Source organism: Myotis yumanensis, unplaced genomic scaffold, assembly GCF_028538775.1.
Source record: "Myotis yumanensis isolate MYYU_CA2020_CCGP unplaced genomic scaffold, mMyoYum1.0.hap1 SCAF_2, whole genome shotgun sequence".
NCBI lineage: Eukaryota > Metazoa > Chordata > Mammalia > Chiroptera > Vespertilionidae > Myotis > Myotis yumanensis.
In genome coordinates this window covers 69,479,502-69,498,044 of record NW_027223753.1, presented here as the reverse complement: position 1 = coordinate 69,498,044, position 18,543 = coordinate 69,479,502, and the positions used below count along the sequence as shown (strand labels likewise).

Here is an 18,543-nt window from a genome sequence, read left to right as displayed (position 1 = left end):
TTTTCATATACATTTTACTAATTTTCTTTCATCTCTGACACTTCTATTATAGAGAAAGGGCAAATAACAATATTAAAATATTTCTCCTAATTAATTCCCTTTTAATGTGCATGAGTTTCATGCACCAGGCCACTAGTATTAAAGATAATTTAACAGACATTTTAAAGTAAGTTTTCCTTTCTTAACTAATTTTGTAATCAGGAACAATTATTTAATTACTCCTACCAAATATGAAATGATATTTTGGAAATACTGAGACTTTTAGAAGGCAGGGAATGTGATTATATTTGTTAACAGAGAGTCGCCCCAATTGGAGGGGGCTCACCCTGCCTGGCTCTTATCACGCTTGTGAGAGAGAATTCAGACGAGTGACAGAAAGCAGTGTTGAAGCAAAGCAAGCAAATTTGTTAAGAAAGCAAAACAAGCAAATTTATTAAGTATACACTTAGCATATAGCACAAGCAGGCAACTCAGCTAGTCTGAGTGGTCCATGTGGAGGGTTCAAGGGTTTTATACTTCCCCTATAGGTTTCAAGGTTCACCTGCCAGATATCTTGGGCAACAGACTAGATTTGAAGGTCGCCTTTTTACATTGTTGTGGCTTTTCCCAGAATTTATGAGACCATTATGGCGATTTTATCTTGGCAATTCCCAAGACTGCTAACTTCTTTGTTCGGTGCATGAGATAAACTGCCCCCGCCCACCCCCTGTTCCCTTCCTCCTTCTTTAGCAGCTATCTACCCTGCCTAACATATTCAGGTAATTCTAAACAAAAGTGATTTAAAGCAGATTTGTCATTATGTATTTAATATTTATAGCAATTTTAGATGTGTCTTAGAAAAATGTTTGATATTGATAAGTGCTCAATAAAACACCATGCAAGTCCAACCCACCTTGAGAATTTTTAAATATTTTTTCTTACTTGTCACCATAGAAGTAATACGTTTATTATCCTGACCAGTTAAGCAACTTGTAGCTTGGGTATGGTTAGCTTTTGGCTTCTGGCAAGCTAGAAAAACTAGTCTACCTCCAATTCTCTGTTTATAAAAATGTAGGATAAATAAAGTATCATATTTATGTTTAACTTTTCCCTTCACATCTTAAAAATACTTACTCAAAATATTATTTTACTTGTCATTCCCTCTACTTTGAATTAACAGAAGCTTCTACAAATTGAATGTACTTTTTCTTCTCCCTGGGAGACCCTAGTTTAAATAAAGGTTTGCCTTCATTTGCTTTAATTTTCTCTGAACCAAGCATATGAGGCTGTTGCTACCCTTATTACAACCTCTTACTTTATAGGACAGGGGTGGGTAACCCCTGGCACACGTGCCAAACATGGCACGCCAGTAACTTTTGCTGGCACGCGAAACCCTCTCTTATAATCTTCCATTTACAATTTTTTTTCTTAATATCGACTTTTTTAATTTTCAGATAAGTTCAGGGTAGGTGCATCTTAGATAAATAAATAATTTTACATAACAAGTTATCTTAAAGACCATAGACATGGATTGACGAGAGAAGGGAAGAGCAATTTCTGTGCCTCTCCCTTAACTCTCCCTGCCTTCCTAGATCCGACCAGTGTTTTGGTTTCATCCACATATGCTTGTGAATCTTTGTTCTCCATGATGAATTTTGTTAAGTCTCATAATAGGAGTAGCCTGATGGATGAAAGTAGTAGCTCGTGCATATCTCTGAAGGTCACGAAATATAAACCTGATGTAAAATCTCTGTCATCAGTGATGCAGCAGCAAAAGTCCCACTGATAATATCAAACGGAGTCATAAAGTTTTCTGTCGGACTATCAGTGTACATGTATCCATTAAAAAATAAATGTATTTTTCATCATCATATACTGTGTTTTTGTCGCTCGAATGAATTTTATTATTTCTTCAAGGTTCTTCACATAGGTACACCTTAAGAGATATCAAGTAGGCGTAACATGTTCTCAAAAAAATTAGGGTTGGCACACAGAAGAATTTTGAGTCAGAGATTTTGCTGGTTTTGGCGTGCACTCACAAAAAGGTTGCCCACCCCTGTTACAGGACAACCTCAAGCTATCTGTGTTTTCTAGACTAATATTGTTAAGCCATAAACCTCATAGTTAAGGCAAAGGAATTCTGCTTTTCAAATATTTTGTATTTCATTCTATTCCAGGTAAAATGTTAAACCATTCAGGATCTAATTTACTTTACCATGATTGCTCTTTGATTCTAGGTTAGTGATTTTATTTTATTTTATTTAGTTATTGAGAATGCAAACTCTAAAAATCAATGAAAGAAAATTAGGGTATTGAAAAATTTTTGGACAATGTCAAGGTAAAATAATGGCGAAAATATACTTCTGAGGTTACTAATTGTGTATCTATATATATGCCTAATTATGATTGGAAGGGAACATTGCTTTTCATAACAATAAACCAGATAAACTGCTTACTATGTACATTTTGGGAATATGACTGGTTTGATTATGGCAGTATATGGCTAGAAATAAAGAATTGATATTGGTAGTAGGGAAGTCTTTTACAATTTTAATGGACTACAGTGTGGAATTTAACAGTTGTTCTTAATAGTTGTTGGTTTTCCTCTATAAAATGCTGATTCTAGTACCCCTTCAGTTGGTGCCACCAACTGATTTGTTGCTTCGATTTTCCTCAAACATCTCTATTTGTAGGAGACATTTTTTCCCCTATGAGGAATATGAAAAATATCATCTGGTTAATCTCTGGTCATGAAAATTACCTGATAAGTGTGACATACAGGTGCTAGCCAAGGAATCTTCAAGTTGGGCAAAGAAACTTTTCTGTTGATCAATTTAAAGTAAGTTTTATTCTGCTTGTTCAGAGGCAACATCACAAGTTGTTTATGGTGTTCAGAGATTGAGGTGTCTTGGATACAATATTTCTTTTGAAAACGAATTTCCTTTTCTTTTGTGACTTTGTAAATGTTGCATCAGTTATGCTTCATGCGTTATTACATCTTCATCAGGTATATGTAATGTCTAGTTCATTTCCAATAAATACATTGCTATAGTTAACAAAACAACAAAACGAGAAAAGAAGTGGAACTAAGGGCTGGCTGCCTTTCTCACTTAGGTTGGTGGATACACAGTATCCAAAATTGTCTACATAATTTGCCAGATCCAGTGAAAAGTGAAAATGTAGCACCCTGTGTTCAAAAATTAAGAATTTTGCCGGAAGCCGGTCCATCCCTGCTGCTTAACACAGTCGCTGCAGGAAAGAATCTGCACAGCATATGTTTCAAGGGACCTGGCGTATATAGCATACTGTTCTTAATATGTTTGCTCCCCTTAGCGCCATGTGTTTTAACCAAGGTCACCTCTCCGAGAAAGGTTGTTTCCCCAGGTGGGGATTTTTCCCTGAGGTTAGGGAAGAGATACAACCCCTTAATTAAGTGCCAGGCGGGTAGTTAAGCTACATGGTCTTTGCTCCCTGGAATGGAGATGGGAGACGCCCTAACCTTTGTAATAGAAATTGACAGGATTAAAATCGGCTGGTATAAATACGGATGTAACAAGACAATAAACATCAGATCCTCATCAGCTCCTAACCAGAACTTCGACCAGAACTTTGGCTGGAGATCCTGGCTAGAGGTCCTGACTAGGCTGCTGATCAACTGAAGGCTGTCTTCGTGTCATTCCTTCTTCGCCAACTCCGTCCACACCTTTGGGGACCCCTGGACCTGCTGGGGTTGGACCCCAGGAGAATTTCAAGTCTGTGACAATAGAGCATTAAACGAAGTGTGTAGGACCCTTTGTGCCGTACCCCACAAAATGTCTCTTTTAGGCACTTTATGCAAAGACAAAAGCATACACTGAAGAAATAAGAATTTATCTTTTCAACAAATGGCTTTTCCTACCCCCATCCTTATGTTACACAAACTCACATGTTTCTTAACCCTCCCCCCCCCCAAATCCGTGCTTCTTTTTTTCCCATGCTTCTTTTTCAGTTGAGGCTGAGAGAAAGAAAATGCTATTTGCACAGTCTTTTGTATATTTGGGACTTATGAACCTTGAATAATTAATGGCACCAAGTAGATTTGTTTATTTGTCCATATCACACTGTGTACCCCTTGGGGCTATACATCCTCTTTCCTCCTCACCACTGCCACTACCACCTCCACCAGCAGGTTATTAATGGTGGTGGAATGATGGCTTACCTATCTATGTCATTTTTATCCCTACTTTTTCCCTACATAATTTGTCAGATCCAGTGCAAAGTGAAAATGTAGCACCCTGTGTTCAAAAACTACTATTCATAGCTGCTATTTCCTGCCCAGCTTATATAGGCTGATTAGATGAAGAAGAAATTTTCTTCTCTCAACTAGGGCTACTTTATGTCTCATATTTTAGATAATATGTAATCTGATGGTTATATTTAAGTTTCACTTTACCCCAGAGATGCCAACAGTTAGGAACAAAACAGATGAAATGAGGGCTTTTAACTAAGTGGACAGGGGAGGATGATTGCAAGTAAGAATATTCGGTGGTGAATATTAATTTAGTTATGATGTGCTTTTTTACAACAGATGTTTTTAAAAAATGAATCCTCATTCTTTGAGGTCATTTGTGTAGTGAATTAAAAAGAAAATGAAATTTATTGAAACAGTTATCTACACTAATAAAAGAGAAACATGGTAATTAGCGTAAGACCGCTACCCTTCCCATTGGCTAATCAGTGAGTATATACAAAGTAACTGTCAGCCAAGATGGCAGCCGGCAGCCAGGCAGCTGATGCGAACAGGGAGGCTTGCTTCCTTCAGTGACAGAGAACTCCAACGTTCCCCGCGGCCTCTGAGCTTCAGTTGGAAACATAGTAACATTTATAGAAGATAAACAAAAGCCCAGAAACCTCCTGTCAGTCAGCCGGGATCTCAGAGCTGGACTCGCAACATTGTTTCGAATACAGAAAACAAAGGCCAGAAACCTGCTTTCAGCCGAGCCTCAGAGAGAAAGCCGGCTCTCAGCTCCAGTGACAGCCATAGAAGGTAAATAAATGCCAGAATTTTAAAAAAAGAAAAAAAGGAGAGGTTTGGAGCTCCAGTCGCCCACCAGCCTGAAAACGGCCCTCAGCCCCTCACCCAGACTGGCCAGGCACCCCAGTGGGGACCCCCACCCTGAAGCAACAAGATGGCGGCTAATTTGCATACTGTAGGCAGGCGGCAGCAGGCAAGGCTGTCTGCGGTCTGGGACCCGGATCTGTGACCCTGCCGGGCGGGATCAGCGGAGCCTCGAGGCTTCCCGGCACCGGGATCAGCGTGACAAGGGGCAGCGCCCCAACCCCCTGATTGCCCTGCGGCTCTGTGTGTGACAGGGGGCAGCGCCCAAACCCCCTGATTGCCCTGTGGCTCTGTGTGTGACAGTGGCGGCGCCCCAACCCCCCCTCACGGGCCCTGCTCTATGTGAGACAGGGTAGAGCCATACCTCCCCATCGGCCCTGCCCTGAGTGTGACAGTGGCAGCGCCCCAACCTCCTGATCGGCCCTGCTCTGTGTGTGACAGGGGGTGGTGCCCCAACTCCCCTATTGGCCCTGCTCTGTGCGTGACAGGGGGGAGCTCCTCAACCCCCTGATCGGCCCTGCTCTGTGTGTGACAGGGGGCAGCTCCTCAACCCCCTGATAGGCCCTGCTCTGTGCGTGACAGGGGGCAGCTCCTCAACCCCCTGATCGGCCCTGCTATATGCGTGACAGGGGGGAGCTCCCCAAACCCCTGATGGTCCCTGCTCTGTGTGTGACAGGGGGCAGCGCCCCAACCTCCCCATCGACCCTGCCTTGAGTGTGACGGGGCAGTGCCCCAACCCCCCAATCGCCCCTACCCTGAACGTGACTAGGGGTGGCATCGCAACCTCCCCATCCGCCCTGCTCTGTGCATGGCAGGGGGCGGCGCCCCAACTCCCCAATCGGCCCTGCTCTGAGCCCGACCAGGGGCTGCACCTAGGGATTGGGCCTGCCCTCTGCCACCCAGGAGCAGGCCTAAGCCAGCAGGTCGTTATCTCCTGAGGGGTCCCAGACTGCGAGAGGGCACAGGCCGGGCTGAGGGACCCCCTCCCCCCCCCCCCCGAGTGCACAAATTTTTGTGCACCGGGCCTCTAGTCCTATATAATAAAAGCCTAATATTCTAGGAGTCCGGTCGACCGTTCAACCAATCAAAGCATAACGTGCTAATGATATGCTAAGGCCGCTCAACCGCTCGCTATGACATGGACTGACCACCAGGGGGCAGACAGTCAACCAGTCGCTCTGACATGCACTAACTACCAGGGGGCAGACGCTCTGACCAGTAGGTTAGCTTGCTGTTGGGGTTCAGCCAATCGGGGCTGAGCGAGACGGGCCAGACATGCCCTAGAGCAGTGGTCGGCAAACTGTGGCTCGCGAGCCACATGCGGCTCTTTGGCCCCTTGAGTGTGGCCACGAAGTTTCAGTTGCACTGTACGTGCGTGCCCGCACGTGGTATTTTGTGGAAGAGCCATACTCAAGGGGCTGCAGTTTGCCAACCACTGCCCTAGAGACCTCCTGCGGTCCCTCCCATGTCCCTCCCTGGCCCCGATCGTGCACTGGTAGGGTCCCTCAGCCTGGCCTGTGCCCTCTCGCAATCCGGGACTCCTTGGGGGATGTTGGAGAGTCGGTTTTGGCCTGACGGTGGAACAACCGGTCACTCTGACGCGCACTGACCACCAGCGGGCAGACGCTTAACGCAGGAGCTTCCCCCTGGTGGTCAGTGCACTCCCACAGGGGAGCACCACTCAGCCAGAAGCTGAGCTCCTGGCTGGCAAGCACAGCGGTGGTGGCAGGAGCCCCTCCCTCCTTCGCGGCAGCGCTAAGGATGTCCGACTGCCTGACTGCGAGAGGGCGCAGGCCGGGCTGAGGGACCCACCCCACCCCCTGAGTGAGCAAATTTTGTGCACCAGGCCTCTAGTTGTACATAATGGGCAGAAAGGTGGAAAGGGCAAAAGGGCTTATTTAATAATGTAAAAAAAGCCCAAAGTAAATTCTTTTTCTTCTGTGTATAAAACTAAAATAATATCTCAGAAAACAGCCTTGAATTTGTATCTGTATTATTTATTGGTTTGCTTTTCACTGATCCAGTTTAATGCTTTAGACACATATGTTGTATTTTGTAGCATAGCAGTATAGTGTTTTTTTGAGGGTTTATAAGTCTGTTGTATTTCCCTCTCATTCTTATTGATCAAAATAGCTATTTATCACAAGGTATATCCTAAAACTTTTTGTATATGATTGTACAGCTCGATTCATTCTTCTTACAAGTAAAATATTTCCAGTAGCAGTTTAAATCCTTTATAAATCAGGAGGTAACTGCAATATATATATATAAATATATATATATTGATTTCAGAGAGGAAGATATATAGAAACATTAATGATGAGAAAGAATCATTGATTGGCTGCCTCCTGCATGCCCTCTACTGAGAATCAAGCCGATAACCTGGGCATGTGCCCTGACCAGGGATCAAACCATGACCTGGTTCATAGGTCAACGCTCAACCACTGACCTATATCGGCCAGGCTGCATTATTTTATTTTAATTTTATTTTTTTACAGTCTTCTGGTTAAAATTGATCACTTAGACATTTTCTGCCATCCTGAATAGTAACCTTAGGAATGTTAGAGTGACTGAGTTTGTTCCTTTCTAAAGAAGCAGTTATACTCATGGAAAAGAAAATTAAGATTTTCTAAAACCAATCTAGTATTTTTTGTAAATTTCAAGTACAAAAACAATGTTAGATTTAAAATTCTTCAAGAGGAAAATGGCATGTGTATGTGGCGGGGGATGGGGGGAGTTTGACACTAACAAGTGCAAATAAAGGCTTTGTATAAAGTTATCTATTTGGCAGATTGTTAATGTACACAACTTTGTTAAACCTTTGGCTATTTATCACAAATATTGATGAGCCCTGTTATACTAAAACTAGTGTTAGTGATGTTCTTTTTTTAAAATGCTCTAGTGACTCCTGGTACACAGTCCAGAATGAAACTGCTTTTCGCTCTAGATATAATAAAAATCTTTTAAATTAGAACATTTGTGTTCTAGACATATTTGTACATATCTTTTTCATTTAATGGAACATACTGTGTAAATCAATCTTTTTCATATAGAGAATAACATATGGTTGTTCCCTTTGTGTTCATATTAATAATATGTTAAATACTCAAATTTTTTACAGATTTTTCTAAATGGTTTTAGGCAGTATTGCAAGGGTAAAGGTTGAATATTGGTATTACAAAAAATTGTTCTTGCAAAATGTATTTATGTTTTACTTTCTAAATAAATGACATTTCAAGGGGTAAGACATTTAAAAATGATAATGGAGATATTAAGACACTGAAATATTTAAGTATAATTACCAGAGGTCCCAGGTTTTTAATATCTTTACTTTACAGACAAGTTTCCAAGAATTCTGAGTGTATGTGATTCTCTAAACTTACTTGGAACTCGATACTGGAGATAATCGTATACGGGTAGAGTTGTCCTGCTTTCCAAAGTCACAATACCTTCAGATATTAATTACTACAAAACCTGTGGTATGCTCATTGAAGTTTTAGAGCTGATCATTTATAAACAGCCTAAAATTCAGGGTTTTTAGAGTTTATATAACATCAAAAGTCAGAAATACTCTTTTTTCCTCTGTTAAAGTCAAGAAACATTTTTATACTTCAGAGTAAACCTATCCAGTTCCATTTTAAAAGTATCACAGCATCCGAATGTAACTTGAATACTTTGTAACTGACAAAACATTATTTTGCATACTTTCTCATCGCCCAGTGCCCTTCTCCCTCAATTTGTTTTACATACCTAGCATTAGCATTCTGTGAACAATTTTTTAAAGGATTGCTATAATGTATTCTATTTCTATCCTACAGTAATTTATTTACATTTTAAAGGGAATTTGAATACAGTGGCAATTTTGACAACCAGCAAGCTCATCAAAGTAAGATTCTATCTGTAATCTCATGATATACCAAATACCTGCTCTGTTCTATGTAACAGAGACAGGGATTGTGTGTGGTTTACCTAACAAATAGGGAAAGAGTAGCTGACATCTAGCTTTTGAGTGTCCTAAAATCTTTACTTCTAGTGTATCCATTGCTTTAAAATTCATTTAAATTCAAATTGCTCACCAGTGCAACTAGGAAAAAGAAGGTGCTGATTACAAAGTACATAATACCTCACTCTCCCTACTAGTTGTGAAGAACCTAGCTTCTATACATAAGCTAGACTGATCAGTGAAGAATTTAAGTGTGACATTAGCAACATATTCACTTAAATGATGCAGAGGTGTTCTACATGAATGTTACCTACATTACATGCTGATAGAACAAATATCCATTTATATGCTCTAAATGTCAGAGGTTAAATTACTGGGTTTTCTTTTATTTTTTACTTCAGAAGTATTTGTTGAGTTCCTATTATGTGCCAGGCTCTTGACTGAGATAAGTAATGAGAACCTTACGATTTTTCTATTCCAGGTTTTTGTTGAAGCTTTGAATTAGCCATTCTTTAATACTTACTTGACTTCCTATATGTAATTCTTTACTTAAGAGATTCTTCTTCTGAGGATAAGCAGAGAGAGACTGTGGGCTCTAGATTTTACTTTTAAAGAGGCAGATGATAGGAAGCATAAACCAGTGGCTTGAATGAGATTTAGGCTTCTTGTGGTTTCTAATTTTCTATGACATTTTCCTTAGCACTGGCCACTTGACTACTGTAAGGAATTGTGTGTTTACTGGTTTTGTAATAATAGTGTCTGTTCTTTTGGAATCTGGACTTTGAACAACTCATTTTACAGAATAATTGAATAGCCAGTTCTTATTCTTTCTTACCTAGAATTTTTCCAGGGGATTTCACATGGTAGGTTAAGAGAAGAAAAGCCATTTGTGTAACATTTCTGTTACATTTGTTTCCTTCCCCCTTGGATCCCTAAATATAACTTTCTTACCTTCTCTTCCTGCTAATTGACCAGCAGATCCTGTAGTACTCTCATCCCTTTGTCTGTAGTTGTATTCAAAGACCAATAAAATATTATTTCCTGTCTATTCCTACCTCTAAAAATATCTTTTTCCTTTATTAAATTAGATTTTGTGGAATAACTGATTGAAGGAAAAGCAATAAAAATTTTTCAAGAACAATTATCACTAAAATTTTGATCATCTTTAATATAAAAATCTTGTTTTTTTCCTTTTAATTACATTTTTAAGTAGCTGTGGAAGAAAACATAAAATGAAAGCATGTAAGGAATAGTTAACATTAAACTTCTGGTCCATTTGCAAACTTACTTAAAAATGACAAGCTTTTTTTTTGTTTTATACCCTTTCAATGTAGGGTCATCATACAATTTTTGAGCACTATTTATTATAGAATTCAAAGTGAATTACTATAAAATTTTCATTGAAACTTATATTACATTGTTGATGTTCCCTTACTAAGTTTTTAAAGCTTGTAAGATCTTAATGAAGTAGTACAAACTTAAATAAAAAGTTATAATTTTCCTGGAAGGAAGGTTTAACCAGATGTTAAAATGGATGTATGTTCATCAGAGAAATACCATTATTGTAAAAATTGACCAACATAGTAACTTCAAGTTATTTAGTTACATTTTCTCATTTTGGTATAGTAAAGCATTATTTTAAAAAGCAGTACAGGAAGAATGTATGTAGATAATGTTACTGCTATTAGAGAAACAGCTGCAAATTAGTGCATGCTTTAGGGCAGCGGTTCTCAATCTGTGGGTTGCGACCCCTTTGGCGGTCGAACGACCCTTTCACAGGGGTCACGACCTAAGACCATCCTGCACATCAGATATTTACATTACGATTCATAACAGTAGCAACATTACAGTTATGAAGTAGCAACAAAAATAATTTTATGGTTGGGTCACAACATGAGGAACTGTATTTAAAGGGCCAGAAGGTTGAGAACCACTGCTTTAGGGAATACAAAGAAATGCAGACATTTCCGACTTGATTTAGACGGTCTGACCTCTAGAAATACAAGTATATCTGTATGTGTATATTTATGTATATTTGGGAATATATAAAAAATGTCTTTCTCTTCTTCCTTTTTTTAGTCTTAGATTGTAAGCAAAAGAAATCAAGGTCAAGATCTGGAAGCAAGAAGAAAATGCTAACATTACCTCATGGTGCTGACGAGGTTTACATTCTCAGATGCAGGTACATGCTTATATTGCCAAATCTGCTTAGTTCAGATTTTGGATTGAGGTATATTAACTCTTTTATTCGGGGTTTTTAATTTGTAGCAGAGGTACATTCTCCACAAGTAAATTATAAGTGAACTTTTGGAGACAAGCTTAAAATCTTAACTCAGTTCATAAATGCTGTAGTACTTCAATAACTAACGGATCAACTTTTTTATATTAGCCAAGAAGCTCTGTGATATGGTGAATTATAAAAGTAGCTTTGTTGTTGTTTTATTTATTTGCTTTGGTTTGATTTGATTTGATTTGTTTTGATTTTTTAAAAATTGTCTTTAGTTTTGGGACACATTTAGTTTCTGCTTATTGGGAACATATACTTCTAAGTATAGCTATACAGTTATTCACATCTCCCTTTCATACTCACCGTTATGCAGTTTAAGGAATTCTGAATTGCGTAAGGGTCTTTTTAACAGAAGATACATTTTGGAAATATAGTTGTTTTAAATACAGGTGTTAAGACCTTTAATTTTATCCTAATAATGTTCCCATTTATATAAATATTATTAGAGTTGTTATAGCTGTTCAATTCATGAATTGGCATCTTTGATATTGTATTAAGTCATTTTGACTTTATATGTATTCAGAAACGATTGTCAAGAACTCTCTCCAATATATGGTAAAGTTTATTTCTTATGTGTATTGATTTTTTGGGGAATTGGTTTTAAATAAAGGGAATTGGTCAGGTTAAGACAACTGTCATTAACTTCTTCTGTAGGTTTTGTGGCCTAGTCTTTCGTGGACCATTGTCTGTTCAGGAAGACTGGATTAAGCACTTACAACGACACATTGTAAACGCTAACCTTCCCCGGACTGGAGCTGGCATGGTGGAAGTCACGTCACTGTTTAAAAAGCCTGCTTCCATTACAGAAACTTCATTTTCTCTACTAATGGCAGAAGCAGCTTCATAGAACAAGGAAACCTTTTAAATAGCAAATATGAATTGGGTGTAAATTTGAAATTTTTTGTCTTTTTTTTAAGCCACATTAAATTATCCATTTATAAATACTAAAGCAGGAAAAAGGGGAAAAGTGAATTATGGTGACATCAGAACAAATAGATTGCTTCAAACAGTAAGTGGTCTATATATTTTATATAGGACAGAAGATGTGTTTTCAACATTTACTGGATTTTGTCAGTTAACTGTATTCATTCAGTAAAAGATCAGTACATGTAAGCAGTCATTAATAAACTGTTGCACATGGATATTTAAAGACAGACTTATTGGAAAGTTATGTTTTCTGCAGTGTTACCAGAATCAAGGTTCTGTTTATTCCCCACAAGACTTGCATTGAAAAATAAGATATTATATTTTGTTTGTATGTAGTGTTTTGTATAATACCTGGAACCGCTAATTAAATTTACTCAACTTAGGGCATTAAATATCATGTACTTCATAGATTGAGACTGTTCACTCATATAGGGCAGAGTACTATTCTATCTAAATGTGTAAGTGTTTTTTTAAAATCACATGGAATGGTTTTTTTTATACTAAAAAGTGGAGGGAGATTTGTTTAAACAAGTATTTCTAAAAGAAATATGTACATAGTCCTGGAAATTATTTGTGGTAAGGAAATATTCTTTACTCCAGTTGCATTTCTCAGACAATAAAGTGGTGCATCCATGCTACCTCCTACTTTGTCAACAAAGATGCTATTTACCCTTTACATTTTTTGTATCATAATAGATTTTAAAATCTAATGTTCTTTATTGCAAGGCATCCTTTTGTTAACAGATTTGTTTCTTTTTAATGTTTTACCTAAAATTTGACATGCTTACAGGACAGGTTTGCCTCTTTATTTAACATTGTAGAAATGTAATTAATAAATGATGCTCACTACACAATTTAGAATAGGCTTTCTCATTTATATTCTCTTCCAAAATTGATCAGTAGCAAAACTTAATATACCAATTGAAATATTTCTACATATGATGAGAATGTTTACAATTTAAATTTTAGAACTTGTTTTGGATGTGATTATATGTACGAAAATCGTGTAACACTATGCTATGCTAAGAACCGACATAACGGAATTACTGAAATAAATGTGCTGTGAGGAATGGAAAATATGGTGCAGATGTCTTGGTCATGAAATTGTGATTCTTCCTTTCAACTTTTCCAAAAACAAATTAGTTCTTTTAATCTGAAGTCAGATTCCTTTACAAATGACAGTTTTTATATGCAAGCACCATTTCATTTTATTTCACGTAGTATGGCTAATACTATAGTTGAAACAAGGATATGCATTGATACTTTTCTTCGTATGTAAATAAAGTTTGAAACATTAAATAAGGAGTATTTTGGTAGAGTATATACATACCTCACTGCCAGTGAAATTGCTTTCCTATGGTATATCTCCTTACCAGAAAAATCTCTAAATAAAAAAAGACTTAAAATTATAATGTGTATAGTGTGAAGCATTTCTTATTATAATCACTGGTGGGAATAGCTCACTTGAGGTTGTGTTTCATTTGATTTAAATTGTTTCTACTTAGCAGGTTACTTTATTAACATACCTTAATAATATGTGAAATTAGGAAGTTGGACTAACTGGATCATTCAAGGGTTTCTTGATCCTTGGGGTGTACTAGATAAGGGAAAAGTACTTGTAATTTATTTTCATTTTTCAAAAATGCCTAATAGAAACTGTATTTTTTCTTATAAAGATGAGACTAAAACATCAAATTGCTTTTGACTAAAAATATACTAAATCGGTGTATACTAGTTGTCTCTTATTGAGCAAGTTTCATTGATATATATGAATATATTTATTTATTTATTTAACTGGAAACATACTACATGGCAAGTAGAGTTCAGAAGTTTATAAAAAAGATTCCTGGCCTGGTTGGTTGCTTAGTGGTTAGAGCATCGGCCCTTAGACAGAAGGGTCTTAGGTTTGTTCACCAGTCAAGGGCAAGTACCTTGGTTGCTGGTTCGCTGCCCGACCCTGGTTCCGGGCACATGCAGGAGGCAACCATATTTTCCTGTGAGGATTTAAAAAGAAGATTCCTGTGGCAAGACTAGCAGTTATGAGAATCCCTTTTAACTCTAATATTTATATGATTTTATCTTTTTTTTAAGTATGTTTTTATTGATTTGAGAGAGGCAAGGAGAGGGACAAACTTCGATCAGCTGCCTCCTGCACACCCCCTACTGGGGATTGAGCCCACAGCCGGAGTAAGTGCCCTGACCTGGAGTCAGTCCTCAACCTCTCAGTGTTGGGGATGAAGCCCCGGTAACAATTGATCCACACCAGCCGGGTTAAGGAAATATTGTATTTATGGCAAGATGTAGACATTGCCAGCATTCCCAGAAATCTTTCTGTTCTCCACCCCAATTGAATTCTCTCCCTCCTGCCGGAGACCAGTTCCAGCATGACAGCAGGGCTGCATCTGGGAATGGCTGAAGGCATTTCCCCAAACCTGAATAGGATACATTAAATTGATTTCTTGGCTGCCAGACAGCTTAAGGGCTTCTTAATCTACATGTTATTGCCTCCTACTGGCCAAACACCCGAACAGCCGTAGGCTAATTCCCCCATTCTGACAATGGACTCTGTAGAAACCCTGATGCCTCGCCTCAGAACAAGTTGTGTTAATAAAAAGCATGGGGTCCTGGGACGAGGAGACTTTTAACACCTTTCGTACCGCTCACGAGTTTTCTCGTGTTTCGCACGCCATCTGTTAAGGACCGCTCACGAGTTTTCTCGTTTTTCACGCCCATGGAAAATGGAGCGAATCTAGATACTTATGTAAATTTTGTTTGGTCCCTCTTCATAGAGGAAAATTTTTATGCAGTACTGTACGTTAAAAAAGTACTAAGAACTTTAATTGTTTAATTTTTTCATTGTTTTTGTAAATAAAAATGTTATAATTATTGAAAAACGACACCTAGAGTGAGTGCATTATGATGATTTAAATAACGTGCAGTTTGCCCGAAAATGTGCGGTCCCTGGCGTATGTCTTAGAGATTTCTATGCGGTACGAAAGGTGTTAAGACCTTAGAGAACAGACCTTAGACCTTAGAACTTAGCTCCTTTAGCTAAGCTCCTCTGACCCTCAAATGCCTTTCAAAATTATGCTTCGTCTTTGGACTCCTATTTATTAATCTACGCACAGCCTTCTCCAGATTCCTGAACCCTTCTTGATGCTGGGACAAGAACCCCGGCACCTCCCATTACCATTATTCTAACTTCTATAATAATCATTTGTTTTCTATTCTTAACAGTTTGGCCATCTGTGAATACATAGTTTATGTTACATCTATGAATACATAGTTGCCTGTTGTTGTATTGAATAGAAATGGAATTACACTACATGTATTCTTTTGTGACTTGCTCCTATGTGGATTGGCAGTTATTTTTCCCCCTGCATATCATTGAAAATATTATTCCACCATATTCTACTTCATTTTTGCAAGTTTAACTGTTGCTCAGTTTTAAATAAGCTGTTAATGTTTATTTGTAGTTTTCTAAAGTTTTATTTACAGTATATCTAAATGAGAATTTCTTTTTTTTAATATATTTTATTGATTTTTTTTTACAGAGAGGAAGGGAGAGGGATAGAGAGTTAGAAACATTGATGAGAAACATCAATCAGCTGCCTCCTGCACGCCCCCTACTGGGGATGTGCCCGCAACCAAGGTACATGCCTTTGACCAGAATCGAACCTGGGATCCTTCAGTCCACAGGCCGACGCTCTGTCCACTGAGCCAAACTGGTTAGGGCGGGAATTTCTTTTTATTACAGTCAGGGTTGGGATCTCTGCTGAGCTTCTAGAAATTTCCTGGCCATTATCTCTTTTATTTTTTCTGCCTCATTTTCTCTCGCTCGTTCGTTAGGGACTCCACTTAGATGTATATTAAATCCTTCTCACTGTGTCCTCTAGGTTTTTTACCTTCTCTTATCCATTCTTTATATCTTTGTCTCTTGGTGCTACATTTTAGATAGTTTCTTTTGATCTTTCAGTTTACTTATTTCTTAGCTACTGTTAAACACCATCAACTTAAATTTTAATTTTGGTTATATTTTTCAGATCTAGAATTTCCATGGATTCTTTTTTAGATATGTTTCTTATTGTTTCTGGTAGTCTGGTTGGCTGGTGTTTCTTTAAATATAGTGTACATAATTATTTTTGTATTCTTGTGCTTCTGATAATTTCAGAATCTAAAATGATTTGGGGGCAGAGTTTATTGATAATTGCTTTTTCTGCTTTTTGTTCATGTTGTTTTGTTTTCTTATGTGCCTTATATTAACAATATGTGCCTTATATTAATATTTAGAAACTACTGTATAATTATTTTTTTTTATTTTTTTTATTTTTTTATTTTTCGCTTAAAGTATTACAAAGGGTATTACATAAGTGTCCTTTTTTCCCCCCCGCCCTTGACAAACCCCTACCCTCCCTTACCCCCCAGTGTCTTATGTCCATTAGTTATGCTTATATGCATGCACTGTATAATTATTTTGAGGTCTAGAATAGTATCTTCTCCCAATAAGATTTTCATTTACTTCTGCTAGGTACAACCAGTTTAGAACACCTTAATCCAGGTTCAATGTTTGTGTTTTCCTGGCCTATCAAGATGACCTGACGTCAGGCTATAAGAGGTAGATCATGGGAAGGCTCATACACCTCTGGTTCAGCTTTTACCCTGTGAATGTGGTTTAGTTCTCCAAGCCCCATGAAGCCATCGAAAGTGCAACTGAGTTTCATAGCTTTCTTCTAGGTAGGAGGGTATGTCCTCAGGGCAAACATACTTAAAAGGTTTCATTACAGGGTAGTCCCATTGGATTTCTTGTCTTCTCTTAAGAGGGTTTGACTCAGTAATTTTTTACTCTCTTTTTATTTCTTTCATGCTCATATGATGGGGTTTTTTTGTTTGTTTTAATTCAACTTTTTTAGTTGACCTCAGTGAGAGAGGATTTATAGAAATTACCTAACCTACCCATATCAGAATCCGAAGTCTATATATAAATTCTGACGGGAAGGGGGGGGGGGGGGGGGAGTTCTGGTATATTGTATGCATCCAGTCAATATTCATTGAATGATTAAGTGAGTAAACTATTATTTTAAAGCAAATTTAAATACATTATGGGATGTGTTTTCCTTGTTTTTCTTCTTAAAAATAAAGTTCAACTATTCTTAAGCATTGTTCTTGTCCAGGTGTATTTTAGAATCACTTGTCAAATTCCATTTGAAAACTGAAGGGGATTTTGCTTGGAACTACGTTGAATTTATAGAAAGTAATTTGTGGAAAATGGGAAAATGAGTCTTTCTTTTTTTAGGAACATGGTGGTTTTCCATTTAGCATCATTTTTTGGTGTCTTACAGTTTTCTTTATAAAGAATTGAACATTTAAAATTTTATTTTTATATATTTTAATGTTTATTGCTATTGTGAATGAGTTTTCCCAAAAAAATTTCTAACTGAATATTGCTGATATAAAGGGAAACTCTTGATTCTCTGTATGGCAGTCTTATTTATATCCTCTATCATTACTGAACTCTTATTCTAATGTTTGTGAAATTTCTAAGTAGCAAATCACATCACCTGCAAATTGTGACATTTACCTTTGCTTTCCAAATTCTTGTTTTCTTAACATTAATAAGGATTTCCAGTACAATGTAGAATATTAGTATTGATAGCTGGCATTTCTCTTTTGCTTCTGATTATAATGGGAATACTTTTATTTCATCATTTAATATAATTTAGTAGGAATTTTTATGTAGACATAAGAAATTTTTGGATAAGAATTTTTAAGTGGCTTTTTAAAATAAATTTTTTACCCTTAAAAGTTTTACAAATACCTACTTGATTTTAATTAGCATCTACTTCAGTCAGTATCTGTATCTTTTCTCTCCAACAGCACAAGAATCATAGCATGCTTTACTCCCTTCCCATTTCAGCAACCTTTTTTGTATCACCTGAAATTTGGCTTCCATATTACTTTAAAAATTTATTCCTTGTATTAAATCTTGACCTTTCAGTACACATCGCTTTAATATTCTACGTGAATAGCACATAAAGCACTTTTGCTGCATGCTAAAGTACAGTTATTGCCTCAAAGAAAAACACTTGTATATGATAATTGTTTGAGTTCCAAGCTGGACTAATTGCTTTTTTCATGGAAATTTTTTTTAATTGAGGTAAATTGTTATAAAATTAACCTTTAAAAATAAACAATCAAGTGACATTTACCTAATTCAAGTGAACTACCTAATTCTAAAATACTTTTATTACCCCAACAGGAAACCTTGTACACATTTAGTAGCTGCTCCCTGTTCTCCCCTATTTCCGACCC

General features: G+C 37.5%; 1 protein-coding gene across 1 annotated transcript in view; it reads left to right on the top strand.

The window, feature by feature from the left end:
* ZNF644 (zinc finger protein 644) overlaps window positions 1-13,646 on the top strand; it is a 122,352-nt gene extending 108,706 nt beyond the window's left edge. The window contains 2 exon segments of the mRNA XM_070405579.1: window positions 11,100-11,202; window positions 11,962-13,646. Coding sequence (XP_070261680.1) covers window positions 11,100-11,202; window positions 11,962-12,154 — 296 coding nt within the window. The 3' untranslated portion in view covers window positions 12,155-13,646.
* Window positions 13,647-18,543: the final 4,897 nt, after the last annotated feature.